At 40.1% G+C, this 14,966-nt stretch overlaps 1 protein-coding gene across 2 annotated transcripts in view; it reads right to left on the minus strand.

Annotated features, from left to right (window-relative positions):
- Window positions 1–2,601: 2,601 nt before the first annotated feature.
- Window positions 2,602–14,966, minus strand: part of GARS1 (glycyl-tRNA synthetase 1) — a 44,427-nt gene continuing 32,062 nt past the window's right edge. Inside the window, exons 12-17 of one of the 2 annotated variants that reach the window (XM_087860943.1) lie at window positions 14,258–14,402; window positions 9,651–9,736; window positions 7,946–8,055; window positions 5,149–5,242; window positions 4,276–4,466; window positions 2,602–2,890 (exon numbers count right to left, since the gene is read on the minus strand). In XM_087860943.1, coding sequence (XP_087717069.1) covers window positions 2,765–2,890; window positions 4,276–4,466; window positions 5,149–5,242; window positions 7,946–8,055; window positions 9,651–9,736; window positions 14,258–14,402 — 752 coding nt within the window. In that variant the 3' untranslated portion in view covers window positions 2,602–2,764. The remainder of the gene's footprint in view (window positions 2,891–4,275; window positions 4,467–5,148; window positions 5,243–7,945; window positions 8,056–9,650; window positions 9,737–14,257; window positions 14,403–14,966) is intronic. The other variant, XM_087860944.1, reaches the window with a different exon arrangement.

The raw sequence follows: 14,966 nt of genomic DNA on the forward strand, positions 1-14,966 counted from the left end.
CTTCCTGAATCAGCTCAACTGCCTCATGGTGTTGGCCAAATGCCAAATTAAAACCCGCCTTAAACAGACTATCAGCAAAGATACTGGTGCAAGTTTCTTTAATGAAAGCAATGCTATCAAAACCTCTCCATCCTAGCCTCAGTCAAGAGATACAGAGTAATGGTTTTTTCTCGTGATAGAAGGTTAAGTGGAACGATATCGAGATAATTTGGATTATTTCCAGGGCACCCAGTTCTCTCATGAATAGATTCCATTGGCTAAAACAGTCGCTACCATTACCCTAAGTTTATACTGGTTTAGGGAAAAGTAACTAGAGGTCTAAAAGGAATCTATTTCAAGTGATTTATTGAACAAAATAATTTTGCAAGTTGTTGTCGCAGAGATCATTTGACATCTGACATCTCTAGCACTACCTCAGGCAATTAGTAAGATCATGTCTATATTTTTATGACTTGGCAATGAATTCCTTTTCTGGAACATCCACCTATATTCAGTATTGTACTACTATGAGCTGTTAAGCACTATTAAGGTTCTGGATTCCTGCACAAGTCAGGCACAGATCACTTCTCTAGACATACCTCCTCATTGTATTTGAATGCCCTGAATTCCAACCTAGGTTTTAAAGGAACTACTGTGTTCTTACACATATTCCATGGAAACCAGTTTGAATCTGACCCTTCCCCATCACGATTTCTGGAGAGAATGATGAGCAGGAGTAACTTCTCTGAGAGACAGTGATGTTTATCCAGCTCTCGTTGAACTAGCCTACAGTCTAATACACACAAATACACAAATAATTAAGAAAAAGGCCTCACAGAGCATCAAGCCAGAAAGACTCTGGCTTTAAGTACATACCGAGCTTGAACATTAGAGGGGTATGTATGTGTGTGTGTGCGCGCGCACACGCAAGAGCCTCTTCATTCAGAAGACAGTCCTTCACCGGCTTGTGCTCAGAATTGAGCACATACAGCACAAACAAAACTAGTGAGCTCTACTACCGGCCCACGTTCCCCACTCAGGTAATCAGTCACTTGAGAGACAGCGGGTGTTCACTCAGGAGAAATCACGCACTGACCCTGGGGGAGAACAGAGAAGGGAAAGGGAGGGCTCCCAGAATTACTATCCAGGACTGAACTCATGACAGATGTATTTGCCAGTGAAAAGTGAAGACAGCTTTAGTTCTAATCCCTTTATGATCCAAAGTAGACAGATCCCACTATGTATTAAATATGTATCTTTACTATTAATGAGCTCATAACAAGGTCTGAGGTGGTAGTGACTGATTGACTATGGAGGTCCTCGCTGTAAAAGGAAGGAAATGAAAATAAGCAAAGACGACCCCCAGCCCCAATGTAAGAATGCTAGAATATATGCCAAGTCAAGAGCTATAAGAAATTTGAGGTGAAAGGAATCCCTACAAAATGAACACTCAGTTTATTCAAAATCTAGGTCCTTCTAAGTTAATAATGAATGCTTTAAAAAGCACCAGGCAGAAGAGAAATAAGCTTCAGTAAAAGGCTTTCTTCCCCAAGAAGTTAATTCAAAAATTCAAGACTCATCCAAAGTCTATTTGTTGAATACCTACTACGTGCAGTACTGTGGCTGGCATCATCGGAGAGGAGATAAAAATGAGGGAATCCCTGGGGGATCCACTACTTCAACTATTCTTCATACCCAAGACAAAGGATACATTCTGGAGACCACCCGGCCCTACTCTATACTGTCTGAGAGGAGGTTGAGACACTAGACAAGGTCCTAACTCTGGAGAGAGAGTTGTTTAAATTTGCACATCCTTGAATATTTTCCTAACAAATAAATATATGCCTTCTGAGTGTTCTCTACAAAAACATAATAGAAGTCAAGTCCCTCAAAAGCTGAGCCCAAAACTGCTAGGCTAGAATCACGGCACCATGATGGTTGAGAATTGCTAAGTGAGACGAGTCAGGTGGGGTTCCTCCAGCATCAGGAGCTCAATGATCGCCAGGGCTACTTGCGAAGCCACGTACAAGCATGCCTTAAAATAGCAGCTTCTGCCAATGCACCCCCTCCCAGAGACTCAGAAGAGCAAAGTCTTTTTGACCTGAGAATGTTGTCGCTGCTGGCAGCCCTAAGCCAACACAGCAGCATGCGTCTTCCTCCCCTGCTGCTCCTGCTGCCCACCCCCCCCCAGCTTTCCCTAGAAGTGGTTCTAGCTGCTGAGGAAACGCTGTCTCTTTAACACAATGCACCACTTCCTCAGAAAAAGACAAAGAATAGAAGAAGCAAATCTAGACAGACAGAAGGTAGGTAAGTGGCTGCTTGGGGCTGGGGTTGGAATAGACAGTGATGCTAAATGCACATGTAATTCTTTCTGAGTGATGGAAATGTTCTAGAACTGGATTGCAGTGATGGCTGCACAGTTCTGGAAATACACTAAACATCACTGAATTGGACACTTAAAACTGGTGAGTTTTATGGAATGCGAATTTTACCCCAATACAGCTGTTAATTGAAAAAAAATGTATTAACTGTGTTTAACGTTAAGTCACGAGCAGGTCTACCCAAAGGTGGGAAAAAACAGCTCTGCTGAAAATGCAGAAACATGAGCAAATGGATTACAAGTTTGTTCACAATTTCTTCAACTTTAATTGTGGGGGTCAGATCAGGCAGCCACTGAGGATAAAATGCAGTCCCCAGGAGTAATCGCAATGCTGTTTGTAAAGTGGACATGATAAGAGCTATTTTTTTAATTAGGGCAAGTGGTCGAAAGTCGCCAAAATTGTCGTCATTCCTCGATTGTCTCTTTTTTACCAGTCTCTTGCCCTTCAAAGACAGGATACCTGGCCTCCACATCGGCCCACGTGATGCTGCCATTGGCCAGATCGCAGACCACACTGGGCAGTTCAGAGACCTGGGTAAAGGAAAGAGAATTCCAAGAATCAACAAACTTGATTAGACTGTTGAAAAGAAGATTCACCCTGAACTCAGGAGACCTTATAGAGAGCCAAATCAGTGTCTAAATAATGACAAGATCCCTCTGCAAACTGGTCCCCACAGAATGGTTCCTGTCACTCCTGCAGAAGCCTCCTTACTTACTTATACTCACCTCTCACCCAGGCCTGGGTTCATGCTTTTCTTCCAGCCCAGAACGTCTACCAGCTCCCCTGGATCACTCAATTCTCCCACAAAGCCTTTCCTAATTATTTTAAATCGCTGTCACTGGAAGCTACGTCGTGAGCGTTAACTTTAACTCTAAGAAGAGGAGCTAGTCAAGTAACATGAGTGAGGGGAGACTGGTAAACCAGAGAGCCCCAACCAAGGGGCCCGCTGTTCCTCAGCCATTACCAAACACTGGCTACCACCCAGCAGTGGTTCTTAAACTCGAGCATGCATCCGATTCATCCAGGGGTCGCGTCACGCCCACTCTCTATCCGTCTCTAATCTCCCACCCCACACCTGTTCCTGATTCAGTAGGTCTGGGGTGAAGAGCTTGCTTATTTAACAAAATCCCAGGTGATGTGAATGCTGCTGGTCCAGGGACCACACTCTGAGAACCACTATCAGATGACACTGTAGGTCCAGAGGAGCCAGAGCTGGCTTTGTAAAAAGACAAACCAGAAATTCTTGACTTCCAAATTAGACCATAAACTCCTCTGGAAAAAAAGCAGTCTTTTACTTCTGTTTTCCTATTATTAACTCTCTGTAGCAAGCTGAGCACATAACAGGCATGCTAAATAAAACCTCTGCTCAAAATCAATTAGTCAGGCAGCTGTCAATTAAAGTGGGTGTTCTTTCCTTCCCCTTCCGTACTTCTCCCATCTCCATTATCCCTTCCCATTAAGTAAAATTACTGAAACATTACTGGCTATGTTGAATGGATTAACAGGAAAAGTTTATACATACATATGTATCCCTACATATGCACACAATTGTATAGAAATATAAAGATAAAAATGTCCAAGTCCCCCCCCAAAGCCTGCCAATAAAACTATGGCAGCAACCACTCGGGATCATACTTCTCTTGCCCAAATAAACAAACAACTACATAAAAGAAAACTGCTGGAGAATGAGCCCAGAGTGAGCCAAATGGTTATAAAACATTAGATAACTGTTAACAGGTATTTTCATAATTAAACCAAGGGGATTTGGGAATCTGTGCTGTGTCTGATATAAGCCTATGATTAAAATTCAAAGAAAAAAAAGGGGGGGAGCATAAACATAACAACATCCAGGTCCAATCAGAAAGAACCAGTATACATTTCTAAGACTAAAAATGCCAAAGAGAGGGCCAGCCACCTCTGCTCTGATCTGCCGCATGGAGTCTCGGTCCCGCAGAGTTGCCGTGTGAGGGGTCTTGTTCACTGTATCGAAGTCAATGGTGATGCCGAAAGCCACACCAATCTCATCAGTCCTGGCGTAGCGCCTTCCAATAGACCCAGAGGAGTCGTCTACTTTGTGAGAGACGCCGTTCCTGGTCAGGGCCTCCGCTATCCAACATAAATTAAGTAAATTAAAAGCAAAAAATGGACAAAGTCCCAATGTCATCTACATGTTGTCATAGAAGCTCAGGAAACTTACAAAAGGGACTGAGACGAGAGAGCAATAAGTAACAGTTGCAAAAGAAGGAAAAACCCCCAAAGTTTACTAAGTGCCTCACTGTAGCTCCTACGTACATCTCACACGGCTGCAGGGGAACGAGTATCACACTAAGAGCCAAGGCCAGGAGGCCTCATCCAGACTCCCCCACCTCCACCTGCACGACCCCAAGCAACTCAATATGAACTCTTCCCACTTCCCAACTCCGAAATCAGTGGGCCCCACCACATGACCACTAGGAGCCCGTTCTGTGCTGTGGATCCAGTGGATGCAAATCCACTAGGGTTTTAACACTCCACGAGGATTCCCCCGATGAAGGGAGCAGCGCCAAGGTCAAGAGGAGAAGCAAAGATATTTTAAATCTGACCCTTGGGTCCTACCCTGACTAATTCAAATGCTAAGAGAAAACATTCTGAACAAGCACACTCTCTTTTAGAAGTAAGGGCAGAGGCTAAAATCAGCTGGATTTACTCCTTATTCTGTATGTATTTTTATTGAAAAAAAGATACATTTCCTAAAATTCAGTCTACTTGGCAGAGTTCCCTCGGAGATGACCCAACTGGATTTGCTTACATAATTCCTTGACAAACGGCATGAACTCCTGGTTTTGGCTCAGTGGCAGGACCGAACATTTGAATGGAGCTACGACAGCAGGGAAACTGAAGAACTACATGTTTTAAAAAAGAAAGAAATCCAAAGACATTAGTTTATAAATATCTAAACATTAATGTCCAAACTTCATTTTCAAAATACCAGAAAACATGATTTGAAAAGCAGTGTGACAGAAGAGAAGGCAAGATAATCAGACCCGGAAGGATCTGGTTTTCAGCTCTAAATTCGAACCGCCCTAGTGAACTCTGGATCTTAGTCTCTGAATCGAAAAGCAGGCCTCTCCCACATGCTCTGCCTACTTCACACGTCCATAAGAAGCTGAGTGATGTGAAAGCACTCAGAAAGCTACCATGGAGGATGGTCACTTCTTGGAACCACATAAAAGCCTTACTTCTTTCCGTGGAGACCCCTAAACAACCTCTCTCCAAATCATCCAACAGTAAGTGGCAGTGCCAAAAACCAAAATCCCGTTCTGTCCTTTAAGAAATTCAGCATAGCTGTGAGTCTCAGTGACCAGGTAAAACAGAAAAATTTAATTAGTTTGCAAATGTACATCCAAAAGAAATAGGGAAAAACAAGAAGACATGCTTTGGATTCCTATACTGAAAATTACAACCCTCCTAAATGGCTCCTAAAGTAGGTTTTAGAGTAACTGAAAAATAAAGGAAGAAAAGATACTCTGGAAGGCGAACTAGTCTACGGGTTTGAGTTGGAAATAAGAGCTGAAGCCAGTTTTTAAATAATACTTGTACAAAAGGTCCACAGGAAGGTAAGAATATGGAACTCAGAAGGAATAGGTCCCACAAAAATCACTGACACGGGTTCCAGCTGAGTCCCTCAAAAGCCTCATTAGCCGTAAATGCCAAGCAGTGGTGACTATCCCCGCTGTTAGCCCTACACTCCATGGCTGCCTGAATCATAGAACATTCAGAATTCCACTCCTCTCCTCTACCTGGTGAGAGAGAAGCGAGGACCTGTCTTTATAGAAAAATAATTTTTTAAATCTCACTGGCAATGTTTTTATACCAAATTTATAGGAAAATGGATTAAGGGACTATGTGATAAAAATTTATCAACATTTCTGGCTTCTCAGAGCCTAATCAAATTTCTCTTCATGAGGGTAATCTCTATGCAATTCATAAAACAGTCACTAATTTGCTCTTGCTTAGCCCTTATAAAATTTTTATTGAAGATCTGTATCAATATTGTTAGAATCAAAGACAGAACTAAAAGATTTTTTAAAAACCTTTATTAGAAAAATAAACAGAAAAGGCTCGAAGCAAACTTGGTATCTAAAAAGAACACTTTCAGTGTGCCACCATTCCTCAAGAATAAGCATGCCCGTATTTACATGTCTGGTGTCTAGACCAGGTTCCTACTATCTGCTGAATGAATGAAAACCTATTCCTTAAATATCAGGAAATGAAGATGCAATCAGGGCAGAGAATAAAACAGTTATGTTAATTAGCTACATTATTACCAAGAGTGTATCAGACTTTTTAAAATACTGGCACCAAGAACTCATCTGTCTCTTCTTCAAGGGTCAATGTCCTAGAAAGCACTACAGAATTGATGTCTCACATTATGTACACTCTGCTGCAGAATGGTCACGCAGATAAGAATGTTTCATTTCCGTAATTTGGCATTTACAACCTCTCCACTCTAGCCAGTCTTCTGACTGATTTTCCCGGAAATCTGTGCCTATAAGTGACAAGAGTGTCATTTCTGTAGGCAGTGGTGAGGTGAGAAAGGTGGGATAAGGCAGAGTGAAGAGATAAGTGGTAGGCATGGAACAGTGATTCAGAAGCACCACGGCCAAAAGACAGTGTGTGGGAGTTAACGAACACTTCTTAGAAACATTTCCCTTTAGCAGTGCTTGAATGCTAGGAAAGGCTATATATACCCCAAATACCACTGCCCAATTTACTACCTGTCGATCTCTCACACTGTAATCACTTGGGCTTACAAGAAAATATAAATCCCTGGGCTGTCTGGGTGGCTCGGTCGTTAAGTGTCTGCCTTCGGCTCAGGTCATGATCCCAGGGTCCTGGGATCGAGCCCCACATCAGGCTCCCTGCTCGGTGGGAAGCCTGCTTCTCCCTCTCCCACTCCCCCTGCTGATGTTCCCTCTCTCGCTGTGTCTCTCTCTGTCCAATAAATAAATAAAATCTAGAAAGAAAAGAAAGAAAGAAAGAAAGAAAGAAAGAAAGAAAGAAAGAAAGAAAGAGAGGAAGGAAGGAAGGGAGGGAGGGAGGGAGGAACATACAGAACCCTCGGTCTGTGAATCAGTATCTCTGGACCAGAACCTTTACCCCAAAAGTCCCCGAATTTTATGCAGTTTAAGGAAGTTCCCTTTAACCCTTCCCCAGTGCATAGATACAGTTATTTGGTTTGTCCAAATTCTCTGAGCCATCTCCTTCTTCCCAATTTTCTGAAAACATGCGTATATCCAGAAAGTGCCAGTATCTTCCATTAGTGCAATACAGATAGTTCCCCCACAGTAATATGTTCTGTCTCAGAATAAAAGCACCAGGCAACTGAAAGGACCCCATCTAGAATAACCTACGTTTCCCAAAGCTCAAGTGAGCTAACATAAGAAAGTGTTTTGCTTTGTGAACACCTATGCAAAGATGAGTGTTAATGCTGCTAGTACATCTGATAACTAACCAACCATTCCAGAGTCTTATTAATAACATACTTCAGTAAATTTCATTCCCTGACACTACGAGAGAATAGCCTACTATCCAAGACAACTTACCGTTCTCTGCTCATCTCCCTCACGTACATGGAATGTATGTTCAAATACTGTATACATGATCCTGCCCAGGCCAAAGGAGGGTTCAATTACATTCGGAACAACTTCTTCCACTGCAAAAGAGATAGAAATACAATAACATTCTCTCAAACCCTACATAATGCATTGCAGGTCCTCTCTCAACAATTCGTACTAGCACTAAAAAGACCTCTATTCTAGGTGGACTTGATTGATCCCATCATCAGGCCAAGGAAGTCAGAACATCCCTTAAAACTATTTGCTGATAGGAAACACGATGCCTTTAAAGAGAAAGCTGGAGTGAAAAAATTTTTCACCGAATTTTTCTTTGCTTCTATAGCATAAAACTGAAACAAGGTACCAGAGTGTTCCTCCCATAGTATGCCACAGCTGGGAAGCTATGAGCAACAGCAGCTACTCCATCATTTGTCTTGCCCTACAGAAAGCATTAAAACTCTCGAGCTTTTATAAGACTTTGCTAGAACCAAAAACCTACCACCATAGCTGGCAAAATTAACAAAAACAATTCCTACACACAAGTATCACGTGCTTTGTGTTTTACTTTTTATCTTGCTATCTTGATGAGAACTCTTTAAGAAAGTCGAGTTACTGCCATCGTAAGGTTCTGGGGTCAAGAGGCCCTGAGAGAAGAGTTTGCTTGGGGATCTGCACTCAATCAAAGACACTTACCAGAGGCCTCACATGGGGGAGGCTACACCTGTGATACACACAGGAAATGGATTCATTATTACTTATTATTCGGAAAGGAAGGATTCTAAGCACTGGGTCTAAGGTAACTGACCTTAACCTTGGATAGTTTCAAGGGAAATTAGATGAGTAGAACCAAAAATTCACATATGTGGAGGAAAAGAGAGGCTGTTTCTTTTGTCTGTGATAAAGAGTAACTTTTTAAAAATATGACCAAGGCATCTCCTGCCCATCCTTCTGGGTCACCCAAGCAATGGTGAAGTACAGTTCTGAACCAGCTGCCAGGATGGTGGCTAAAAAGCCCCAGAGCAAGAAGGATCCCCTGCTTACTCTGGTCACTGGTCTGACGGTTTTTACAGCTCACTGAAGCCTGGCTATAGGGCAGGCCAAAAACAAATGGAAAAGTAGGCATACTCTCTCCAATAGCAGTAGCTTCTCAAATACCCACCTACTACTCTGTTTCCAGAAGCTTCCACTCAGCCACAGTTAACCATAAGCATCCTTTGTATATTCTCCAAAACACTCATATCCCAATTCATATAATTAATTCTACAAAAAATAATCATCTCCTTATCTTTTAAAAAAGCACGAAAGATCACTAATCTAAATGACTTTTTAAAGGGTTAATTTGCCACGAAAGTGAGAAGGGGTGAGTTCTCTCCTTGAAAAAACAAAAGGACATTTCCTTAAAATGGGAGAAAACAAAAAGATGGTTTTAATCAAAGAGGTATTCTTCATACGTACCTCAGGTCATAGGAAATATAAACGTGGCCATTATAAACAATTTTTCAGTATTAATACGATTAAGTTTTTTAAAAAGGCAAAAGATAATGCATTAAGCATATTCATCAAATTTAGGGTTGTGGCATTAAAGATTTATTTTTCTTCTCCAAATTTTCTGTAAAATGGGTATGTCATAAAACCTAAAAAAAACTTTAAGGCGTAATGATTTTTTGTTTCTTAATTATTTTTACAAACTTACCATGTAGTGTTTTCTGGAATCTCTTCACGCTGACCATGTCTTTTGTTAACTGAAATGTTTTCCCCTCAGTTTCAATAGTGAATTCCCTACAAAGAAAACGCATCATGTATTAGTGAAAACATGCACCCTTATGCCTTAATATAAAGGAGTTTTACCAACTGCTAAACTCTTTTCACTTTAAGTGTAATACAGGTTGGGCAACTCTCCAGATAAAATAGCTGAAGTCAAACTTAAATTATTTCATAAGGAACACCAAATTAAGTATTACTTTAACAATGGCACCAAACAGTAGTCTGGGAAGCACCCAAAAACATGACTAGTCTTATAAAACTCCACAAGTGACTCAGTGATTAATTCCTTTGGTTTTGAGATCAAAATAAAGCCAAAACCATTTTTTAAAAAAATTTAGTTTTAGAATAATTACAATAAATTTGTCAGAAACAGGCCTGCTGGCAAAAAGACCACTGTTCTCATTATTGTCCCAACAAATGTAAAAATGACCAGCTTGTCATCTTATAGAAGGTAATTTTAAAACCCCCACACTAATTCTAAAATAAACTTTGACTCTTATATTGAAGATCAGCTTAAAGAAATTTAATGATTCTGTTAGATATGTCAATATAGAACATTATCCCTTAGGGGCGCCTTGGTGGCTCAGTCGTTAAGCGTCTGCCTTCAGCTCAGGTCATGATCACAGGGCCCTGGGATCAAGTCCCGCATTGGGCTCCCTGCTCAGCGGGGAGCCTGCTTGTCCCTCTCGAGCTCCCCCTGCTTGTGTTCCCTCTCTGTCTCTGTCAAATAAAATCTTATAAAAAAAAAAATTTCAAATAAATAAATAAACATTACATTATCTCTCTAAAAATCAGTGACTGCCTCATGTTTGTATCCTGAGATATGCCCATTCTACTTCTGGTTATAAGAATTCACCTTTTTCAAGTGCTTCATGTAATAACTATGTTTCAGTTTATGAGGTATTTCCTCACATTATGATTGGTTTGGATTTGTCTTGGCTCACAAGCAGCTCAGGGCCAGGAAAAGAGAGCCCTCATGTGGCTGTCTTTACGCTGTGCAGTTGGCACATCTGCACTGCATTTTGCTAGTTTCTAGCACTAATAATCTCATGCATAAGTGGTTTTCACTAATTTCCTCCATTTTTACTATTCTGTCTGAAGTTTGTAAGTACATTAAAATTCCATTACATAAACATTATCATATATATTCTGTGAGTACAGTCTAAGTGTAAAAAAAGTTATAAAAAATCTGAAATTAGCAAAGAGCCATTATTTGAGAATAATTAATGAAGGAAAGTGTCATGTTTATGACAGATAATGATATCTAACCAGTGCTCTAACCCGTCCATTTTAATGGCATTTGATGTTGTTTTAGCATAAATAGATGTTCGTTCTCTAAGACCAGAATGTTTTAAAATCTTCCTACTGAAATGGACGATCATATCTTCAACTTGTTATAAGCATTCATCTTACAAAATTTCTTTTGACAATGTTCTCACGCAGCCCCATCCCCCAAGGCTCCATTTCAATCCCCTTCACTCCCAGTCAATCAGTGATGTGCTTTCTACCACTATAAACTCGATTCATCTTCCCTAGTTTTACATATAATCTTTTGTGTCAGTTTTCTTTCACTTTGCCTATTGTCTAGGGCCAAATATGAACTCTTTCACAGTTTGCAGGCCATATGCAGTCTCTCGTATTCTTTGCTTTATTATTATTTTTTTAAGAGTTTATTTGAGAGCGAGAGGGGAGAGAGAGCACGAGCAGGGGAAGTGGAAGAGGAGACTGAGAACAAGACCCCCTGATGAGCAGGGAGCTTGCCCTGGGGCTCAGATTCAGAACCCTGGGATCATGACCTGAGCCGAAGGCAAACACTTAACTGACTGAGCCACCCAGGGGCCCCTTCTTTGCTTTTTTAAACAACACTCAGAAAAAAACCACAAAATTCAGTCGGAGGACTGTACAAAAAAAATATAAAAGATTTTACAAGTTTACTTAAAAAACTGTACTCCTCGTTATTAGGTATTCAATAAATGGCAATTAAGTTGATTAATAATGTTTGTAACTTCAAACTCCTGTTTGATTTTTGTTTTGTCTGCTTATTCTACCAATTACTGAGAGAAGGGTGTAGAAATCTGACTGTAATTGTGGATTTGTCTATTTTCCTTCCAGTTCTGTCACGTTTGCTTTATATATTTTGAGGCTGTTTTTAGTTGTACAGTTAGAAGTCATATGCCTTCTTGATGAACTGATCCCTTTAACATTATGAAATGTAACTCTGTCCCTGGCAATTTCCCTTGTTTTGAAGTTGACTGATATTAATACAGCCAGTCCTAGCTTAATGATTAATATTTGTATGGGAAATATTTTTTGATTCTTTTATGTTTAAACCTATTGGTGTATTACAATTACAGCAAGTTTCCTATAAATAGCATTTAACTGGGTCTTGATTCTTCTAACTAGTCTGACAATCGATAGCTATTTCATTGCTCTAGAGTTTACTGTATGTACTTTTTCAAACTTGTAGTCTCCCCTCAGAGAGTATTATGCCACTTCACATATAATGTATGCACCTTAAAACAGTATTTTTCCAATTCTTTGTTCTCATCCTTTGAGCTGCTGGCATTTTACTTCTATGTTATAAATTTCACAATACGTTGTTACTGTTTTTGCTTTATTTTTTTAAGATTTTTTAAAGATTTTATTCACTTGAGAGAAAGAGAGCACAAGTGAGGGTACGGACAAAGAAGAAGGAGAAGCAGGCTCCCCACTGAGCAGGGAGCCTGACCCGGAGCTCAATCCCAGAACCCTGAGATGATGACCTGAGCCAAAGGCAGTTGCTTAATCGACTGAGCCACCCAGGCACCCGTTTTTGCTTTAAACAGTTCATTATCTTTTAAAGAAATTAAGAGATGTCATTTCAAAGAAATTACAGAAAATGTTAATATATTCACCTACATACTTATCATTTCTAGAGCTCTTAATTTTTTTGGGTAGTTAAATTTCCACACTTCTACCTGAAGAACTTATTCTAACATTTCACCTAGTATAGGTCTACTGGCAATGTATTCTCTTAGCTTTTGTTTGTATGAAAGTATTTTGCTAGGCATAGGACTTCTGGCTGTTAAGCACCTTAAAAGATTTCATTCTATTGTACTGTGGCTTGCACAGCCTTTGACGAGAACTCTAATCATTCTTAACTTTGCTCCCCTTTTTTTTTTAAAGATTTTATTTAACTATTTGAACGAGAGAGTAAGTGTGAGTGAGTGAGAGACAGAGCACAAGTTGGGGGGAGAGGCAGAGGGAGAAGCAGACTCCCCGCTAAGCAGGGAGCCTGTGGGGCTCCATCCCAGGACCCTGGGATCATGACCTGAGCCGGCAGATGCTTAACCGACTGAGCCTCCCAGGCGTCCCTACCTTTGCTCATTTTAATGTAATGAGTCTTTGTTCTCCTGGCTACTTTAAAGACTTTCCTCTTCATTGGTTTTCAGCAATTTGATTCTAATGTACCTTCATGTGGTTTTCTTTGTGTTCATTCTGTCCAAGGTTGAACTTCTTGATCTGGGTTTACAGTTTGCATCAAATTTGGAAAATTCTGACCTATCCTATGTATTTCAGATATTTTCCCTGTATACCCTCTCTGTGACTCCCAACTACACATATGTTAGATTGCCTCATATTGATCTAAAGGACATTTTCCCCCAGTCTCCTTTTTCTATGCTTCTCTTTGGATAGTTTCTATTGCTCTCTTTAAATTCAATGATCTTCCTTCTACAATGTTTAATCTACTGTTAACCCCAGTTGGTGAATTTTCATTTGCAATACTGCCTCTAGATGTCCACTGGTTCTCTTTTAAATATATATTTCCATTTCTCACCTTATACGTTCATGTTTTCCTTTACAGCCTTGACCATATGAAGTATGTTTATTACAGTTGAAACATCCTCATGTGTTTACTCCATCATGTTTGTCACTTCTAGGTGTTTCTTTTGACTGACCTCCTCAGTACAGGTCAAGTTTTCACGCTTTTTCGTATGTTTAGAGCTTTTTTTTAAGTAGGCTCCACGCCCAGAGTGGAACACAATGTGGGGCTTGAACTCACAACCCTGAGATCATGACCTGAGCTGAGATTAAGAGTCAGACACTTAACTGACTGAGCTACCCAGGCGCCTCTGTTTAGAAATTTTTTGTTTGTCAGATACAGTTAATTTTACATTGTTTAGTACTGGATTTTGTCATATTCCTTTACAGATCTGTCTCTATTGTTTTTATCTTTATGCTTAAAACAATTACAGAGACCAAAGTTCAAAAAAAGAATAACTGAGAGAATGTCATTTCTAATTATTCCTCAGTCACTTCCTTAGACAAACCTCCTCCTCTAAGAAAGTAACTGGGGCGGGGGGGAGAGAGGGAAGATCATTTCAAATCTATTTCCAGGCTATAATGCCAAAATCTCAGCAAACACAGTTCTTTAAATATAGAGATAATACTTACTTGCAAAAAATTTCTAAAGAAACTGATCTTACCCTTTCAGAACCTGCAGAGAGGATATTATCTAAGTGGAGCCCACATAAAAGTACACATCTTACATCTTACCCTTTTTCATTCAGTAGTTTCTCCATTTCTGTAATGTAACACTCATCACAAACAGCCAGGTACTCCAGCACCAGCTTTGCATCCTTCTTATACGCCTTCCCAATTGCTCCTTTATTGGGTTCAAACTGAACAACGTTGACTGTTTTGTATGAAGTAGTCAAGGAACCAAAAAACACAGAGAACTGCCATAGTATTTCGGAAAACAATCTCGAGGACAAAACATCATCAAATTAAAACAACAACTAGTTCTCTACTGGCACCCTAGATCCTGTTTACACCGACTTCAAGTGTAAGATGAAATAACTACCCACAGAATCATTCAGACAAACCTCACTGAAAATAAGTAAACACTGTCAACAGAGACTTCTACAAAGTTACAGCGAGATAAAAGGGATATTATCTATTCAGCAACATAACCTGATACACAGCGTAATTATCTCTGCTTACCATTTACTGATTTCTGAAATGTCCCAAAGACAACAGGATCTACTTTCTGTCACTGGCCTAGCCCTAAGATGAGTTCACAACTTCATAAGGATGGAAATTTCTTTGATTTACAGATCAAATGAGCTAAATTATTATTTTATTTGCCATAAAATGGCACTCATCTTTTAACAGAAGTATTCACCAGGTACCCTTTATTTACAGAGCACATAGGTAGGTGCAGGCGTGGAGAAATGCACAGTGGAAATAGCTGAGAATAACTGGC

This window comes from Ursus americanus, chromosome 3, assembly GCF_024610735.1.
Source record: "Ursus americanus isolate L20-20 chromosome 3, mUrsAme1.1.p, whole genome shotgun sequence".
Classification (NCBI taxonomy): domain Eukaryota; kingdom Metazoa; phylum Chordata; class Mammalia; order Carnivora; family Ursidae; genus Ursus; species Ursus americanus.